Genomic DNA, 20,134 nt, shown 5'->3' on the forward strand with positions numbered 1-20,134 from the left:
CTCAGAGAGATGGTCTGTAGGCAGTTTTTTTTTTTTTTTTTTGGCAGCTGGCTGGTAAGGGGGTATGAGCCCATGACCTTGGTGTTATAAACACTCTAACCAACTGAGCTAACTCGCCAGCCCCTTTCCTTAGGCTTTTAGTGATGCTAAAAATCAGATGCTCACTATCTTGTGAGACTATCTTGTGTAGTAGTTCATTATTATACTAAAAAGCTCATTATTAGATTGAGCTGAAATCAGCCTCAGTATTCCATTTATTTAGTAAATAAGTATTTTTTGTGTGCTAATTATGTGCTAGTTGCTATGATAGTATGTGAACTAGGTGGCATCAGTGATGGCAGGCAGGAATTAAGTGTTATCAATACATTTCACGCCCTCACAGAGCTCATATCTCTCAGCTGAGCACAGAAATTGGAAATAAAATTCAACAAATAAATCACTTAAATTTTATCCTCTAGGTTACTCATATTCCATAAGACAGCCTTTCAAATATTTAAAGACAGCTGTTATGACCCAAAACCCCAAACCTTCTCTAATTCATTTCTCAATAATTCATTAAATATTTATTGAATGACACCTATGAGACAGGCACTGTCAGGTGTTAAATGACAATAACAACAGATTAAATGTCTGTGTCATAGAGTCTAGTACATTCTAGTGAGGGGAGATATAATAAACAAAAAAACAAATAAATAGGTAATATGTCAGGTGGTAAGGGCACACACACATAGAGGAAAGGGAAGGAGTCTCAGGGAGGTGGGGCATTGCTATTTTACACAGACTGCTCAGGAGAAACCTCTTTGATAAGAGAATTTTCTGAAGAGTGGATACCAGACTTTTTTTTTTTTTTTTACCAGGTCTTGGGTACAAAGCATTAATTATGTCTCTAGGGGTGAGAGTAGCGTGGAGCCAAAACATCAGCAAGTCCACCCTGAACAAATGAATTTTAAGTTGAAACCTCAAAATGAGTAGGAACTAAGAGCCAGCCCGTGGCTCACTTGGGAGAGTGTGGTGCTGACAACACCAAATCAAGGGTTAAGGTCCCCTTACTGGTCATCTTTAAAAATAAAAAAAAATGAGTAGGAACTAGAGGAATAAAGATTAGGGTAGAGAAATTGCAGGTGCAAAACTCAGGAAGTGAGGAGAGTGCAGAAAGAACAAAGACAGGGATGTGATCAGGCTGCAGAGTCTGGCAGAGGCTAAACATTCCAGATGTTTCAACAGGTCTTCCCAGGACATGGCTCCCAGATCATTCACCAATCCAAGAGAGCCCTTTTCTGAATGCGCTTTAATTTTTTCCATGTTTCTCTTTGAGGACAGCCTAACTGGTGCCATGACCTGCTTTATTCTGGATCTCATATGAGGGTAATTCAAAAAGTTAGTTCATGGAAAAGTGGAATTAAAAGGTAATACAAATTTTCCATGAACATTTTAAGTACCCTCTTATTTCTAGCAGTACAACCTAAGATTGCAGTCATAATCCATTGAGTTTGTAATCTATCATTAGAGCCACTCAATTTTTTTTTTACATGAAATCATTGTGACATTGTCATAGGTACTTGAGGTTTCCTAATCCTGATGGAAACTTATGTTCCTGCCAAAGTACTTGGAAAGGATAAGTCAGGGAGGCATGCAGAGCCAGAGAGGTGTGGAAAATGTGCTAATTCCAAGACTCCTTGCTTTTCCTTTCCCTTTTCCACTCCTCCTGGGGGATATGGCTTGATGGTGCACACATATTCCTGCTTCCTGTTATAGGAAGTCTTCCAAGAAAAGGTGAGGGCCACATTTCTGCAAATTGAACAAATCTATTTTAATGCCCTTTTGGGACTCTTAGGCTATCTGAAATCACATAATTCTCCTTTTTCAGCTGATTAATATAGGTGCAACTTATTTATTCTGAGTTCCAAGCATATCCTATGGTGAGAGCAAGAATCTCAGCTGTATGAGATTACTATGTAATCTCATTATCTTTAAAGCAAGACTTTACTGCTTTCTTTAAGTTTACTCTTATGGGCCTTATGTACTTAGTTTCAGTCTACCTCATTTCACTCCATGCCTGCTTTGTTTACAGCTGCTGCTTTAATAAGTTCTGCACAAATCCCATGCTAAATGAGTAGATTTTTGTTGTTTTTGTTGGCCAATACAGGGATTGAACCTCAGACCTTGCTACTGTTAGCACCATATTCTAATGGAGCTAACCAGCTAGTTCAGTTGAGTAGATTTTAGCTGCGCTTGACACACAAACACACACAAAAATGGATAATTATGTGATGATGTATATGTTAATTTGCTCCACTATAGCAACCTTTTTACAATCTATATGTATCCCATAATATTATATTGTATATCTTAAATATAAACAATACTGAGTTTATTGAAAAAAAAAAAAACGTTCAGCATGATCTCAGCTGGGAAAGTGGCCCCTTTACAAAATGTCTCCTTTAACATGGAAGACCTGTCATAAATACGGAAAACAGTGCCAGCAAAGCCATTTAGGTCCCAAGAGTGTACCTTTGCCCATCCTCTCCCCATTGTTACTCATTGGCTGAAATATATACAACTGAAAATTTGCTTCTGCTTTGCAGCCCTCTTTGGTGTTATATACCTAAAGTGACTAGGCAGTGCTCTTGTTCTGGAACTGGTGAACAAGACACCCACACCTCCTGTCCCAATGCCTGACAAGGCAAATACTCCATTTCATACAGTGATCTGTGAAGAATGTGATTGGCAGGTTCTTAAACTTGTTTAGGGCTTATCAGATTTCACTGTCATATAACACATAGATTAATCTTACTTCCTGACAGCTATTCTTTTAATTTTATTCCACAAGTATCAGAAACAATAATGAACAACTCAAACAACGTCTTTGCTTTCACGGAGCTTATAGCCTACTGACGAGGGATATTATAATCATAAATTTAGTTAAACTTACAGTTTCACCTCTAAGGCCCTTTTCACCTCTGGGTCCCTAAAGGAGAGAGAGAAAAAAAAAAAGATATTAGTTCATTGTTATTGACATTTATTAAATGTAGTTAAGTTTGTAAACAGAAACATGACAATTTTGTACTATCTATCTAGTAAGACTTTTGCCAATTTCATAAATTCTAGTTTTCTTTTCCTAAGTAAAGCAAAGCAAAGCAGAAACAAAAGTAACCTATTGATTCGTCATGCTGTCTGCTTTGCTATCCCTAGCTCCACCTTAAGGTAAAGTGGGATTAACAAGCTACTTTTGAACTCAATTAAATCAAAAAAGCTGATCTGACAATCATTCACAAAACAATTTAGAAAGAAAATTCCTTCTAAATTCCAGTTAAATTCTTCTAATATTTGTTTCCCTCAGCCTTTGAAAACTCTGTGCCTAGGGTGGTTTCCTCCTTCATCTTTTCTTTCTGTTCTTCTCTTTGAGCTGAATCTTGCAAATTTTGATATGCTGTATACATTTTCATTCAGTTCAAAATGCTTTCTAATTTTCCTTGAGACTTCCTCTTTGATCTATGGATTATTTAGAAGAGTAAGTTTTAATTTTCAAGTGTTAGATTTTCCTATCTTTGTTATTGATATCTAGTTACATCATGAAATAACAGTATGGCAAGAGAACATACCTTGTATGACTGCAGTTCTAAGTTTAATACAATTTTTCTTATGACCCAAAATACTGCCTACTTTGGTAAATGTTCTATATGCACTTGAAAAGAATGTGTAGTCTGCTGTTGTTGGGTGGACCTACTGCTTTTTAAACTCCTAATATTTTTGTGTTCATCCTTGTGTAAATTATACATTTATTTTAGTAAAAAAAATAGATACTATTAATCTTTTCTGTAACCTGAATTTATACCTTCACAATAATATGAATATTCTTCCATGTCAATCCACATTCCTCTAGATAATTATAATACTTATCTAGTATTTAATAAAATATAACAATCTTTTGATTTAATTTCCTATTATTAAATTTGTATCTAATTTTTGTCATTATAAATAGTGCTGTGATAAATATCCTTGTACTTTAAAAAAATTTTTAAATTGTCCTCCAGAGCTTTTTTTCACAACAGGTTTGCCGCCAGAACACAGGTGTTGTGAAAACCACTGCTAAATCAAAGCTAAAATGGGAAATGAAAAGACTCATATTAACATCGCTGTCATTGGACACATAGATTTGGGTGAGTCCACCACTACTGGCCACCTGACCTACAGATGTGGTGGGATCAACGAAAGAACCATCTAAAAATTTGAGAAGGAGGCTCCTGAGACGGGAAAAGGCTCCTTTAAGTACGCCTGGGTCTTGGATAAACTGAAAGCTGAGCATGAGCGTGGTGTCACCATTGATATCTCCCCGTGGAAATTTGAGACCAGCAAGCATTAGTGATGATCACTGATGCCCCAGGACACAGAGACTTTATCAAAAACATGATTACAGGCACATCTCAGGGTGACCATGCTGTCCTGCTTGTTGCTGCTGGTGTTGGTGAGTTTGAAGCTGGTATCTCCAAGAATGGGCAGACCTGTGAGCATGTTCTCTGGTTTACATGCTGGGAGTGAAACAACTGATTGTTGGTGTTAAGAAAATGGATTCCACCGAACCACCTGACAGCCAGAAGAGATATGAGGAAATCATTAAGGAAGTCAGCACCTACATTATGAAAATTGTCTACAACTCTGACACAGTAGCATTTGTGCCAGTTTCTGGCTGGTTGGGATGGTGACAACATGCTGGAGCCAACAGCTAATATGTCTTGGTTCAAAGGATGGAAAGTCACCTGGAAAGATGGCAATGCCTGTAGTGGGTTAGAAATCTTGATTTTCCTTTGATCTTAGAATAGGATTTTAGGTAATGCATGAATGAGTCAAAGGGCTCTTGAGTAGGGGACAACATTCCACAGATAAGTTTGGCAAAAGCCATCTAATCAATTCTAATCACTGTTTAGGGATGGGATTGTGTACTTTGTTTTAGGTTGCTGGTTTGATTCCTGCTTGAATGACTATTAACTATTTAACCTACTGATTGTTCTTTAGATATGTTAAGAAAACTGCTTGAATGCTGTTTAAATATGCTAAAGAAATTACTGTAGGAAGTATGTAGAAAAGAAAATGTTTACTAAGGACAAGCTGTTTGTTGGTGAATTAACCTAGCTTTTTACAAATTACATTCTGGAATGTCACATTGTTAATATACTGCCACTACAAGTTTTACACTGCCTGTTTTTATGTCCTCCTTTGATGATTCAATCAACTGATTTTTCTTGTGAAACTTCCTTGTCTTGTCAATAAAACGAAAGGCTGATTTTTGAATTGGGGCTGCTCCCCTGATGGGCGGCAGGCCCTCCAGGCCTCATTCATGTTACCTTGAGTGAATTCTTTCTTTCTCTTTTTTCCCTTTCGGTTACACAGAGGAAAGAGTAACAAATGCCGGTGGAACCACACTGCTTGAAGCTCCGGATTGCATCTTGCCACCAACTCGTTCAACTGACAAGCCCTTGCATCTGCCCCTCCAGGATGTCTACAAAATTGGTGGCATTGGTATTGTCCCTGTGGGCCGAGTAGACTGGTGTTCTCAAGCCTGGTATGGTGGTCACCTTCACTACAGACAATGTCACAATGGAAGAAAAGTCTGTTGAAATGCATCATGAAGCTTTGAGTCAAGCTCTTCCTGGAGATAATGTGGGCTTCAATGTTTAAAATGTGTCTGTCAAAGATGTCTGTCGTGGCAACATTGCTGGTGACAGCAAAAATGATCCACCAATGCAAGCAGCTGGTTCAGGTGATTATCCTGAATCATCTAGGCCAGATCAGTGCTGGCTATGCCCCTGTACATTGCTTGCAATTTTGCTGAACTGAAGGAAAAGATCAATTCTGTTCTGGTAAGAAGCTGGAAGATGGCCCTAAATTCTTGAAATCTGGTGATACTGCCATCACTGATATGGTTCCTGGCAAGCCCGTGTGTGTTGAGAGCTTCTCTGTCCTCCTCTGGGTCATTTTGCTGTTGTGATATGAGATAGACAATTGCTATGGGTGTCATCAAAGCAGTGGGCAAGATGGCTGCTGGGGAGGGCAAGGTCACCAAGTCTGCCCAGAAAGCTCAGAAGGCTAAATGAATATTATCCCTAATACCTGCCACCCCAGTCTTAATCAGTGGTGGAAGAATGGTCTCAGAACTGTTTATCACAATTGGCCATTTAAGTTTAATAGTAGAAGACTGGTTAATGATAACAATGCATCGTACAACCTTCAGAAGGAAAGGGGAATGCTTTGTGGACCATTTTGTTCTTTTGTGTGGAAGTTTTATTAGTTTTTAAAATCAGTACTTTTTACTGGAAACAACTTGACCAAAAATCTGTCACAGAATTTCGAAACTCATTAAAAGAAAGTTTAATGAGGAAAAAAAAAATATTGTCCGACAGAGAGTTTACCATTGCATGCATACCTGCAAAATGTGGGAATGTATATTTTTTTCTGATTCATGTCATGTTCTTTGTTAATCTTGCAAGCTAAAAATGCTATCTTATTATTTATTTGCCATTTATATTACTTCTTTTTGTTTCCTGTTTTGTCCTGAACCATTTTAAACTACAGTATTAACTTTCAAAGGTGACTTTTCTTTACAGCTCTTTTTTTGTTTATTTGTTTTTACATCCTGCTCCACTCTCAACCCAGTATTAACAACCTGGTATATATCTTTTCATACTTTTTTCTAATCAAATATTGATAAGTATATTTACATATTTATGGGAGATATTGATCATGTTTTCTAATATTGGGATCATATTATATTACTCTTCTATGCATCATGCTTTTCTCACTTAAAAATATATTGTGAAATAATTGCATGTTGGCCAAACTAGATATAACTGATTCTTTTTAATAATTGGACAATATTCCATGAAATGGCTAGACCACAATTTACTCAACCATTCCTTTACAGATGAGCATACAAATGATGTCTTTTTTTTTTTTTTGCCAATACAAACAGTATTGTGAAAAAAAATCTTTGTAAAATCTCCTATTAGTGTTTTTATATCCATGGGACAAATTCTTCAAAGTAGAACTGCTTGGTTAAAGGGTATATGTACTTATATTTAACAAATATCTTTCCTTAAAGGCTGTAACTCACACTTGTAGCAGTGATAAATGTGAGCACTGTTTTCCCTGTATTCCCTTCTGAGACATTAGATGTAATATTTAATTATTACTTTAATTTGCATTTCTCTGACTTAAAGTTAGGTGAGGGTCTTTTAAAATAATAATTGACCTTTTGGATTTGTTTTTCATTTTTCTATTGAGTTTTCCATCTTTTTCAGACCAATTTGCAAGAGCTCTTTGTACATTAACCTGTTATATGTTGTATGCTTTGCAAATATTTTTTTTACCAACCTATATTAATTTTTGACTTTATTTGTGGAACCTTTTTTCCATGTAAAATTTAAAAATTTTCAAGTATTCAAATATATTTTCTGTTCTTTTATAGCTTTCAGATTTCCTATCCTATATAAAATGTCTCCTTGACTCTTAAGCTACACTTCAGTTTTCTGGATTATTTTTCTAAGATTTTTGCTTCATTTTTTACATTGAAGTTTACTCTTTTTTTTTCTTTTTTAACTAACTAACATTTTTGCTCATAGAATGAAGTCTTTAAAAGCTCATCTAGGATCTGAAACAAAAAATTTAGCAAAATGGGATTCCAGTTTTTTGTAGCAGTAGCGGTACTCAAAGTAATTCCATCTCCCTTCCCTGTCACTGCTGTAGGAGCAGGCATGTGGCTGAATGCTGGTCGATTACACATGAGGAAAAATGCAATGGGGGACTTCTGGAAAATTTTTTACTTTTTCCATGATAGTTTTGTAGACAACTTTTCACATTGGATAATTATGTCTGGATGTGACTCCTGAGAAACTGTAGCCATCTTGCTATAAGCCTAATTATGAAGCCAATGTTCAGGATAGCAGAGTAGAGATATGGAAGGAACCTGGTCTTAGGTAACATGATAGAGTCATCAAATTAAACAAATCTGCAGTCCTTCCTACCTCTGGTCTTCCTATAATGTGCTATAATGTGCAATTTCTTTATTGTCAAAGCCAGTTCAATTCAGGGTTCCTATTACTTGTAGCCAAAATCATCCAAACTGATATACCATTTTTGAGGGTGTTTATTTATTTAATACTTTAACATTTACTTGTACATATTTGTGGGGTACAGTATGTTGCTTCAATACATGCATATGCTGCACAATGATTCACTTAGGATAGATAGCATAGTTTTGTATCAATTAGTTCACCACTTTCCTCCTCCCTCCTCCTGCCACCCCCCCGTCCAGCCTCTGGTAACCATTAACTGTTATTATATTCTCTACTTCTATGAGAACCACTTTTTTTTTTCAGATTCCACATGAGTGATACCATGCTGTATTTGTCTTTTTGTGTCTGACTTACTTCATAATTTTGTCGTAATTAAATTCCTATATATTCTCAGATCTAATTCTGGGCTGTAGTCTATTACACCAATCTGTTTGTTTGTTTCTTTGTACTACCATATAGTTTTATTTACAATAACTTTGCAGTATTGTTTTCTTATTTAGAAAAGCAAGACCCTCACTCCCCACAACTATTTTTCTTCAAAATGTTTTTGCCATTCTCAAATGCATATTCTTTTATAATAAACTTTTCTTTTTAGAATGGAAAAAATAGAAGATGGAAAGAATTTGATGTGCATGCTGAATATAAGGGCCTTTAAGAACTGTCTATAAACAAAACACAGTAAGATATTTTAATTGAGCCATTTCTTTATCACATTTTCCTTGACCAATTAACATTTCACATTTTTGGCAGAGAACAATTGTTCTGTAGTCAGAACAGTATGTGTTCCTTAGCTTGCTGAAGAACCACCTACTGAAATATGAGAATTCTCGCATTTACAATCTTATATAGTTCTGAGTGGCAAATGCTAAAAGTCCAGAGAAATGTTGAGTTAAACATTTTATTTCTTTTGGTAAAAAATTCAGTAACTTTGGTGGTGAATTCTCTAAATTTGTCAAAGAGAATAGTTGTACTTAACACTTGAAGCATTCCATTTATGTATTTTTAAACCATGTGTCTATAATAACACTTTCAAATGATTTGATATATTGATTCCCTGCAGAGAATGAATCTTTCCTCTCCAAGTATCAATTTGACCCTTTCAACTGGGCTCCTTCTCTTTGTTTGTTTATACTATTATCAGTATTGCAAAACTTTCCCACAACCACCTCCCCAATCATTGTCTTATTTCTCTGTGTTATTTCATAGCTGAATTTCTTAAAGCACTGGCATATACTGTCTCAATTTTTTCAGACATAGCTTGAATGGAGTGAAAGAGCACTGGTCTTTAAGAAACATCAGCTATGTAATTTATTAGCTCTATCACCTTGAATCATTAGGTGAACGTCTATAAACCTCATCTATTTCCTCATCTATTAAATGAAAATAATAATATCTAATCCAAAAGTTTGCTGTAAGAATCTGAGAAAAGTTATTATTAAATATTTACAACTATTTCTTTTTCACCGCAACCTGCACTACATCTTCTACTGCAACTTTTTCTCTCAAAGATCACTGCTGATAACTCCTTTCTTGAAACTCTTATTTATCTAACCTTGTACTGTCCTGGTTTTCCCTCTATTCCCACCATTATATCTTTCTTTCCTTTACAGTGGGTACCACTAAAGACTCAAATCTTGGCTTCTGAACTTCTTTTGCTATCTGTCTTCTTAGAAAACTGATGCATTTTTACTGCTTTAGATCATCTCTATGCTCATGATACGCTCCCCCTCCCCAACTCAGTTCAATTTTCTTCTCGCAACTCCAGTTTAAATGCCTAGCTCACTATTTACACATTCTTCATGTTACATATGATCCCTCAATTCTCAGGAATCACCTTACAGAAGAAAATGTACTATTTTTGCCCTTTGCCTCTCAAATATCCAGCCTGATTCTTTAAGGATTATTCTAGAAATAGGATTAAAGTTAAAAAAAAAAAGTATGAAAAATAAAGAAAGACCTGTAACATAACAAACTTACAGTTCTACCTGTTGGGCCTATTATACCTTCTCTACCAAGGGGGCCAGTGTTTCCCTGTAGGGGTAAAAGAAAAAGTCAGTCTCATTGTCAGTATAATTCAGAAAAATTTCAGATAATTTAATGGTGAAATAGCCATGTCCACATAATTATTGTTTTTTATCAAAAGCTTATAACATTAGCATAAGTGACAGTAATCTTGATTAACAATGTATGACGCACTTCTGCAAATTTTAATAGTTTCCTTTCAGGAGAGTTATACCTATAATTTTTAACAAGCTGACAAATCAGCATTATAATTTTTATAATGGTGATAACTTCAATGATGTATTTTTGTATGTGTGTCATATATAACAGATGAAACCAGTTTATATGAAAAAAAAACAGAATGATGAACACATTTTTGGATAAATTTATATAGATGTTAAAGGAGTAGATATTTGAGTGACACAAAACATGGAATCAAGAGAGAGTACAGGAAAGAACAAGAGGACGTCATATGTGACGAACTAAACTTCAGTTTTTCCATCTGTAAAATAGGAATAAGAACGCCTATTTCATAGGGCCTTTGTGAGAATTAAATATTAAAAATGGTTTTAATCTATAAGCTGTTATTTGATTACAAAGATAAACTCGAATAAGCTAGATCTCTGGTCAATTTCTCCCAAACTAAGTATGGAGCCTATCATTTCTTGATGAATACAAAATACCCATTATTTATTTATTTATTTATTTATTTATTTATTTATTTATTTATTTATTTATTTATTTATTTATTTATTTATTTATTTTTCAGACTTCACCCTAACTCCCACTGACTGCAAATATGTCTTTCTGGCTCATGCTTAACCTGGAATACATAAGTGTTGATATCTAACAGTCTTTCTCTTTTTTCCAACTCCTGCCAAGGTATAAAAATTACTATCAATTGAGATAATTATAATGCCATGTGGTCCCTGTATTAATAGCTTTAATATTAAGTTGGTCTACAATAAAATTACCTGATTCGTTTTTTTTTTTATTAAAGATGACCAGTAAGGTGATCTTAACTCTTGACTTGGTGTTGTCAGCACCACGCTCTCCCAAGTGAGCCAACCAGCCAACCCTATACAGGGATCTGAGCCCATGGCGTTGGTGTTATCAGCACCACACTCTCCCAAATGAGCCACGGGCTGGCCCCAAATTACCTAATACTCTTAAAGCAAATCTAATGGAATCACTTTTAAACACAAAGGTTGACTTTGAGTGATAATTTGTAAAAATGGTACCCTAATTTCAAAGATTCACAATTGAATCAAGAGACTTGATTTCTTAACTTAATTAAATATATTCTCTAGACTGGCTTGGCACTGAAAAAAAAAGTCAAGGAACCTCTAATCTAATAAACTTAACTGTGATGAGACTCTCTTAAATAATGATTTGTTAATATAAAGAAGAGGTATACATGGAGCCTAGAAAAAGTAGAACGAAAGAGCAAACAATGTCTGTAATGTTCAAAAGGTGAGATGCTATGATTTTAATGGTGGGTACCTGTTATCTACATAAATACATGTTAGAAATGAAGGACAGGGCCGGCCCATGGCTCACTTGGGAGAGCGTGGTGCTGACAACACCAAGTCAAGGGTTAAGATCCCCTTACTGGTCATCTTTAAAAAAAAGAAATGAAGGACACATACTCCAGATTTACTAATTCAATTACTTCTATTTAATCATCAAATATTTATTAATTTTTGGGCAAGAACTAGGCACTAGACCACTTAATATCCATTCTATCTTCTGATTCTGCAATTTGCAAGCAACCTTATAACATATGATTTGGTCAATCAGATGTGGATTAAAATTCTGGCTCCTCTACAAACTAGCCAAACGTATGGCCTTGAGCAAATTATCTTTCAGATACTTAGTTTCTCCACCTGCAAAATGGGGATAATAGCATCTCTCATAAGATTTTTATGAGAATTGAATGAGATAAGGGAAACAAACTGAAAACCAGTACCTGGTACATAATAGTTTGTTGCTAAATATTAACCTATTAAGACTTTTCACTTGTTTTCTATTATGACTTCATAAATGAATACCTGTGCTTATAAATTAGTATTTGAGATAGTTACCATAACTTTACTAATGAGCTAATAACAATTCTGGATCTGGAAAGCAATATAGGCTCAGATGCTGGCCCACAGAGACCCTGCACTTCATGAGACCCTGCTTAGGACAGGTGCTAGGCAGGCAGCCAACTTCTCTCTGACAATATCAAGAAAGGATTTAATTGAGAACTTTATAAAACTAGAACGAATGGGTTTAACTAGTGGGGGAACTTAAATTCAATATTTATTATAGAGAAGTCCAAGAATCGGACTTTACGTAAAAGCACCAACTTTCCTTGGTTCTTCAGAAATTATGAAAATAACTAATAAATTTATACTCAAAGAAATGTTGAGAAGAATCTTTAAACAATTCCCATGATGATACTGTTCTTCGTATTATCAAAAATAATTTATTTTAGAGTTAGGGAAGGGGTGTAGGATTTCAAACATTTGACTTTCTATTTAATATTTTGTACAAGACAGTGGTTTTCAGCTAAGAAGTTCTTCAAGGTTTCTTTTTCCTGGATCTGAACTGCTTCCCTTCTTCCTCTGTTCTCTCCACACTTGCCCTCGCAGCTGCTCTTAGTCACAGAGGAACTACTACTACAGCCAAACCACTGTTTAAAGTTTTTTACTTTTTTTTCTTTTTAGTTTTACAGATGTCTTATCAATTAGGAGGGTATGATTAAAAATAGCTAAAACAAAATAAAAAAGCAAAAACCAAACAAAAACAATAACCAGTAACTGCTGGTGGCTCATTTGTCCTATTTATGTTCTCTATGGCTTGTAATTACAGGCACTAAACTGCTAATTGGAGTTCTTCAGACCCTGAGTTTTGCAGCTCTTTAAGCAGTTCCTCATCCCTCTCTTGGGACACCTGCCCCCTGAGCTAGGAAAACACAGCTATTGAGAAATACTTTTCAAAGTGTGGTCTCAAGAGTTCTGGTCATACACAAGCCCCACCCAGGTGGTGCATGGGGGTGGTCTCTGGTCTCTGGTTGTATTAAAACTGGTTGTATGAAACTGCTTTAGGTTTTTGTTCCTGGTATGAGTTAATAAATACATTATCCAGTCTGCACAGTAATTCTGATGATTCTTTTTCTTTAAAGAACTGGGAAGTAGGGTTGGTCTATGGGGTACTTTGCTCAAACTAACATACTAACTGCAAAAGGTTGAACTCTGCATGTGTTCTCATGAGTTTCTGTCTTTAAAAAGTCATTTTATTAAGTTACCAATTTGAAGTATATAAATTTTAGAGTTCTTAAGGCCTGCAATAAACAAACAGCCACAATTTCTGGGTAGGCAGAATGACTTTATACTTACTCTCTGTCCAATAGGGCCTTTAGAACCTGATATTCCAACAATGCCAGCATCCCCCTCAGGACCCTAGACACACAATGAAAAACAAAAAGCCAGAAGTTTTAGCTCTATATGAACACTTTACAAATGAAATAACTTTGTGCCACTCAAGAATTGGCTCCTAAAAAGTGGATTGTGATAGTTTATAAGGTGCATGCTGAAGTATTTAGGAGGAAGTGTACTGTGGGCTGCAATTTACTTGGAAAAACACTAAAAACAGACAGAGGTAGAGAGGGATGGACAGATGGATAGGCACATGATAATGCAAGTAGAGTAAAATGTTAATGGTAGAATCTAGGTAATAGATATAGGTGTGTTCAGTATAAAATTCTCTCAACTTTGCCACATGTTTGATAATTTTCATAATAAAATACTTGAGAAAAAGGAATGAGAGGGAACCAACGCTAATCATACAATAAAATTCCAGGAAAATGTATAGCTATATAAGTTTTAAATGTAACATATTCAAAACTCAAATATATAACTCTGTATCAAATAAAATTCTGCAGTTTAAAAAAATAAAAGTTCAAGTCAAAGACTAAATATTGATATTTCAATCTCTCTCTCTCTCTAAAAGACAGCTAGAATATTAGCAGAAAATAAATAAGCATACTTTGGGACCTGGAAATCCTTGGAAACCTGTCAAACCTTGAACACCATGTTCTCCCTGCAATGTGAATGAACAGACATGATAATCATTATTGTGCAACAGTGGCCTGGTCTGTAGAATAAGTGTTTGGTGAATTTCTGAGTTGGCACATACAGATTGCCCTTTCAGGCCAGGCTCTCCACAAGGTCCTTGATCACCCTGTGCTCCTTGGTGACCTCTTTTACCTTGAATTCCAGGTTGACCAGGCAGCCCTTGTTCACCCTATGGACAGAACAAAGAAAGGTGATCCTGACTTCAGAACCTATAAACACACTGGCTTTTAAATGAAACCCAAATACAGGCCCTTCCTTAGGCATAGTACAAGGCACTGGGGAAATCAAATTCTGCATCATTTTCTCCACTAATATTTTTCACTCAAGCAATATTTGATTATAATGAAGAAGTGTAACAGTGTGAAAAAAATTCCAGAGGGAAGGATAAAACTGGGAGGAGGATAGCTGGGCTACAGAGGGGATTGTGAGGGTGCGCTGTGTGTGGGTGTGTGTTTATACATATGGAACTTGTATTTTATTAGAATTGATATCATTTTGCTGTGTTTTTCCTACCACCTAGTGATAATTTGGCTATCAGATACCAGAAACAGAGCAGTCTCCTGAGGTGTGAACCCTGGTTTTTACCATGATTATGTTTTTAATTCCATTATTAAGAAATTTCCATTTTCTGTTTCCCTAGGTTCCTTTTATATAAACTGTCTTTATCCCCTAAAAGTTCGCTTTGATGATACACTTAATCACCACTATTGTATTTTTAAAAGTTAAGTATTTTTTCTTTTTTTGTTTTTGAAATGAGAGCTGGAATATCTCATACCATTCTAAAAATAGATTTAGGAATCAGGTGGATTTTATAGATAGGTTAATGAAAAATGATGCTTGGTAGTGTTGGACCAAAGATTCTTTAAAAATAACAAATTATCTTTCACTGTCTTAAGATAAAGGTATAACCTTGGGACTTGACAAGTATGGATTCTTTTTATTGCATATTCACACATAAGACGTAGGGATTTTTCTTATTTCTTTTGCTAGTTTTAGCATTTGCTCAGCTGCCTGAGGTTTTAGTGGAAAGGGATATTCATGGTATAAATGTTAATAGAAGGCTAAAATTGCACACAGTAGGCAATTGGGTCATCATTTTCAGTTTGCCCATATGGGTCAGAAACCTGAACATTCTTTAGAAATGGAGATGTGAAAATTAAGAGCTAATAATGATAAGGATGCCAATGTCTTAATCCTAGGCTTTTATGAAATAGCTTTAGACACTGAACTAATCTCTAAATTGTCTGGGCAAATCTGCTTTGAGACAGTTCTAAGAGGTTTTGTCTGGAAAGTCTATTGACATGTGACAATAATCCATGCAATGAATGCTAATGCAAGACTTAACTATTATCACATTGACTCTAAGAAATAATCTGTACTGTTATCAGATTTATTAATTAGTTGGTTAGGTTCAGACTTAGAGGAACAGGAAGTATATTTAAGAAAGTACACATCTGGAAGTAAATAAGATTTATTTGTTTTAGAGGACAGGGTAGATGACAGTGAAGGAAAAAATCAAAATGAGTCAAAGCGTTTTTTAAAGCATTGGGTTAATGAGTTTTTGTGCCAAATTAAAAGCATTGTGGCTATTGTGGGAAATAGATATGTCAAGGTTACACACTTTCCTTTTTCCATAGTGTGTTTTTACTATTAGCCAAAATTTTATTAAAAGCTACTAATATTACCATCCTGTGATCTAGCAAATAAACTCAGGGCCAATATGAATGGCCAATATTGCTCACACATCAGAACAAAACATTAAGGTACCTTTGGGCCTAGTACTCCTGGGCTTCCTGGCAGGCCTGATGAACCCTTTAATCCTCGAGGACCTGGAGACCCAGCCAGTCCTGCTCTTCCTGGGCTGCCTCTGATGCCCTGTACAACATAGATAAGAAATGAAAACTGAGGAAGTTCCTCGAAAATCAATCCAGAGGTTCAATAAATGTAGGAAGGGTTGTGTTCTGAAAGGCTGCTACTGATATACTGCCCAGATTTGGAAGTTATCCTGGGCTTCTTTCCCAATTCAGGGAAATGTTTAAATAATATTTTGGGAACACTCACCACTCACCTGAAATCTCTAATAATAGTTAACACAATGATCTTGGGTTTTTAAAATGAAAACACTGGCAGTACAAAGTCCACCAGTACCTTCTGACTTACGCATCCTAGGTGTGAAGTATGTTAGTTGTACTCTAACTTTTTGTATTATATTCTGGTGTACATGACAACTTTAATAACTGATTCATATCTCCTTAAGAAGAATATTCTACTCCTCAACTACACGATTCCAAATATTTTTCTAAGAATAGTTTGGGAATAAAGCAAACATCATATCCTTAAAACTAAGTCCTAAATAGAATCGGCAAACTGGTTTACAAGCCAAATCTCAGATCATCATCTGTTTTTGTAGAGCTCATGACCTAAGAACAGTTTTTAAATGTTGCAAAAAATCAAAAGAATACTATTTAAAGATGTGAAAATTATATAAAATTAAAATTTCAGTGTACGTAATAAAGTGTTAGAAGAACACAGCCATCCTCATTCATTTTCGTATTGTCTGTGGCTGCTTTTGCACTATAATAGCAGAGCTGAGTAGTTATAGCAGAGATCTTCTGTGGCACAGTCATTGCTTTGCAGTGATGCTTGGTGCCCTACAAACTGCAGTGATGCGGTTATAACTTGACAGTGTTCCAAGTGGAACATACATGTCTTACTGTGACATTTTGTTTCAGTACCAGTTCATACCGATTATGCCAAAACAAGAAAAATGGACTTTGAATATTGCGTTTTTAAAGCATAATGGAATGTGGATTATTTTGTTATCAAATTAGATGGCAAAACCTTGTATTTATTATGCAATGACATCACATCTGTGCTTTAAAAAATATACACTATACTTTAACATTATCAGACCAAGCAGTCAACACAACGTTCCAAGTGGAACATACATGTCTTACTGTGACATTTTGTTTCAGTACCAGTTCATACCGATTATGCCAAAACAAGAAAAATGGACTTTGAATGTTGCGTTTTTAAAGCATAATGGAATGTGGATTATTTTGTTATCAAATTAGATGGCAAAACCTTGTATTTATTATGCAATGACATCGCATCTGTGCTTTAAAAAATATACACTATACTTTAACATTATCAGACCAAGCAGTCAACACAATATTCCTACCTCACAGGAATGCAACAGTCAGAAAAATTAGAAATTTTAAAATGGAGTATTTTATCACAGCAAAATTTCTTCACAAAAAAATGAAAATGAGGCTGCAATTCAAATACATTTCTGAGTGCTCATTTCATTTGTTAGCCTAGCAAAGAAAGTGCCTTACTGATGGCGACTTAATTAAATTGTGCAGCAAAGATAAATTGGTTTAAGATTATTGGCCTTTTGGCGAGAACAGTTGCTTGAAACGTTGAGGACTCTGGAGCAGCATCAATAGTTGATTAAAAAACCAGGCAAATACTTTCGAACTTTTTTTTTTTTTGGCTCTTGATGAGTCAACAGAAGTTAGCAATACTGCTCAGCTGTTCATTTGAGGAGTCAATGGTGAGTATGAAGTGACCAAAGAATTAACCTGTATAAATAGTCTGGGGTGAGAATAAGTGAAACATTTTCAAAGAAAACACTAAACCAGTACAACCTGAAATGGAATCTGCTAAGATGCAATGAAACTTATAGCTATGGAACAGAAAAAGAGTTATTGGACAAATTTACAAGGCTTGTGAAAATGTAAGATGTTTAAAGCTATGTGTTATTGAACCTGTAGTATCAACAGCAAATTCCATTGACTCTTGTGGATTTAATCTTCATTAGTTCTGTAAATTTTTTGTCAGAAATAGAACCAGAATATCCTGACTTGTCCTATCACACAGAAGCTTGATGGCTTAGCCATGGTAAAGTTTTATGGAGATTTTTTAAAGATTGAGATTGCAATTTTTCTGAATGAGTAGAACTGCCCTCAATACAATTGAAAAATAAATTGACTTTATAATGTTTGTTAACTAATTAAATGTAAAACTACATGACACCCACTGGAGTAAAGTCATTTTAATGACAACTAACATTTGAATCACGAGTAATGTTAAGCAGCTTTTATACACTTCCTGTGCTGTCAAAAATTAAAATAAGAAGTGAAATTTTTATTACCACACAAATTTACAGCAGGTAGATTTTCTGAACTCAAACAGTTTCAACAGTGTATTTTAGACCTAGAAGTAAGAAATTTCTGTATTTCAAAATCTATTTGACTGTGAAATTGAGGAGATTTCACCTAACCTTCAATTGGAAATGATTCATCTATAATGTAATAACATCATGCTAGAAGGCAAATATTAAGAGAAGAATGTAACAGAATTCCTTCCAAGCAATGAACATGCTCAATTAAAATCAGATGGTAATGAATTGCAGTATTTGGTAGTATTTATCTGTGTAAAAAGAATTTTCAAAGATCAAATACATGAAATATGCAAAATCTCATTAAAGGTCAGCATTAACAGATGAACAGAAAATTTTGATGATAGGGAATGGCAATAAGCTAGCTAAATGTTATCCCCCCCCCCCAAAGAACGCCATTTTTCTCATTAGTAGACTTGAATTACAAAAAATTGTACTCAATTATTATATTTCCAATTTCATAATTAAAAACTTTGTGAATATTTCTTTTCTCATTACATAGTTCTTAAGCAAAATCCTTGATTTTGCTTCTTAAAAGACTAAAACATTTACTCAAATTTACAGAAAAAGTTTGCTGATCTCTCATCCAGAAGATGATTGCTGCTTTCTGAATTGATTCCTGGGATACTAAATTGGGTCATACAATAGTTCTTTCAGCTTTCATCAAATACTTACTGAATATCATCTATGTGTAAGGAAGGTACCAGGGCAAGCCCTCTGAGGAAAACAAATATAAATAAGATATGGTTCCTGCTTTCAAAAATCTTAAAATTAAGTGAAAAAATAGAATGTAATGTACAAATGATTATAATGAAAGCAAAAATTGCCAGATGAGAAGAGAGATATATACTAGAGTGGTTCTGAGAAGGGAAGTTACCTTTAGTGGTAACCAGAAAAGGAACTGATGAGAAAGTAGTATCAGGCTGTATCATAAGATAAAGATATTACCCTTAATGTTACAAATATTGTAGGAGAGATGATTTGGCTCTAGATGAATGAAAGTCATTTCTGTGAAAAGCCTAGTTAACAGAATGAGATTTAAAAAGTAAAGTCGATTTCAAATTTAACTCTAAAGCATTTTTCCTTTTTTCCAAATAATATTTCCTCCAAATTATGTCATAACATAGCTTATTATTCTCTTACTTATAGTAAAAAAAAATCAATATATATTTTAAAAATTATCCTAAGTTCATTTTCTTCATGACCACAAAACTCACTAAAATAATGTATAAAAACATATTTTATATCCACTAGGTATCATGCACTATGCTTACAGGTAGGAATCTTATAGGATGTAGGTTGACATTCTTTACATTGACTTTTGAGCCTTTTTTGTCCCAATATATGTCAACCACTTTATCTCCCACCATTTCTTTATATTAATAGGTACTTAATATTTTTAAGAAACCATTATGAAGGCAAAATTCTTATAGAGGGAGGAAGGGAGAGAGAGAGGAAGAGAAGAGAGGGAGAGACTAATGGGAAAAGAGAGAGAGAAAGAGAAAGAGTGTGAGAGAGAGAGAGTAAGAGAGTGAGAGAGAGAGAGAGGGAGAGAGAGGGAGATCTACATTGTGCACTTAGGATTCAGGTGGTATGGTTCTTCTACATGGCTTGTGCCTTATCCTAAATGTATTAATCTATCCCATTTCTTTCCCCTTGCTTCTCATTATATGTTTTCCCTTGATCTAATCTGGTCTGCGGGACTCTTTGTTCCGTATCCCTAGGATAGATTATCTGGTAGTATACTTTCCATATGAATG

The 20,134-nt window shown here is 35.0% G+C and overlaps 1 protein-coding gene across 1 annotated transcript in view; it reads right to left on the minus strand.

The window, feature by feature from the left end:
* The window catches only part of COL24A1 (collagen, type XXIV, alpha 1), a gene marked incomplete at its 3' end in the record, with an annotated part of 142,583 nt that overhangs the window by 27,096 nt on the left and 95,353 nt on the right, over nucleotides 1-20,134 (minus strand). Inside the window, exons 18-23 of the mRNA XM_008582339.1 lie at nucleotides 15,959-16,066; nucleotides 14,253-14,360; nucleotides 14,103-14,156; nucleotides 13,454-13,516; nucleotides 10,047-10,100; nucleotides 2,933-2,968 (exon numbers count right to left, since the gene is read on the minus strand). Of these exons, the coding sequence (XP_008580561.1) occupies nucleotides 2,933-2,968; nucleotides 10,047-10,100; nucleotides 13,454-13,516; nucleotides 14,103-14,156; nucleotides 14,253-14,360; nucleotides 15,959-16,066 (423 nt within the window). The remainder of the gene's footprint in view (nucleotides 1-2,932; nucleotides 2,969-10,046; nucleotides 10,101-13,453; nucleotides 13,517-14,102; nucleotides 14,157-14,252; nucleotides 14,361-15,958; nucleotides 16,067-20,134) is intronic.

The sequence above is a fragment of the Galeopterus variegatus genome, unplaced genomic scaffold (genome assembly GCF_000696425.1).
Source record: "Galeopterus variegatus unplaced genomic scaffold, G_variegatus-3.0.2 Scaffold2575, whole genome shotgun sequence".
NCBI classification, from domain to species: Eukaryota; Metazoa; Chordata; class Mammalia; order Dermoptera; family Cynocephalidae; genus Galeopterus; species Galeopterus variegatus.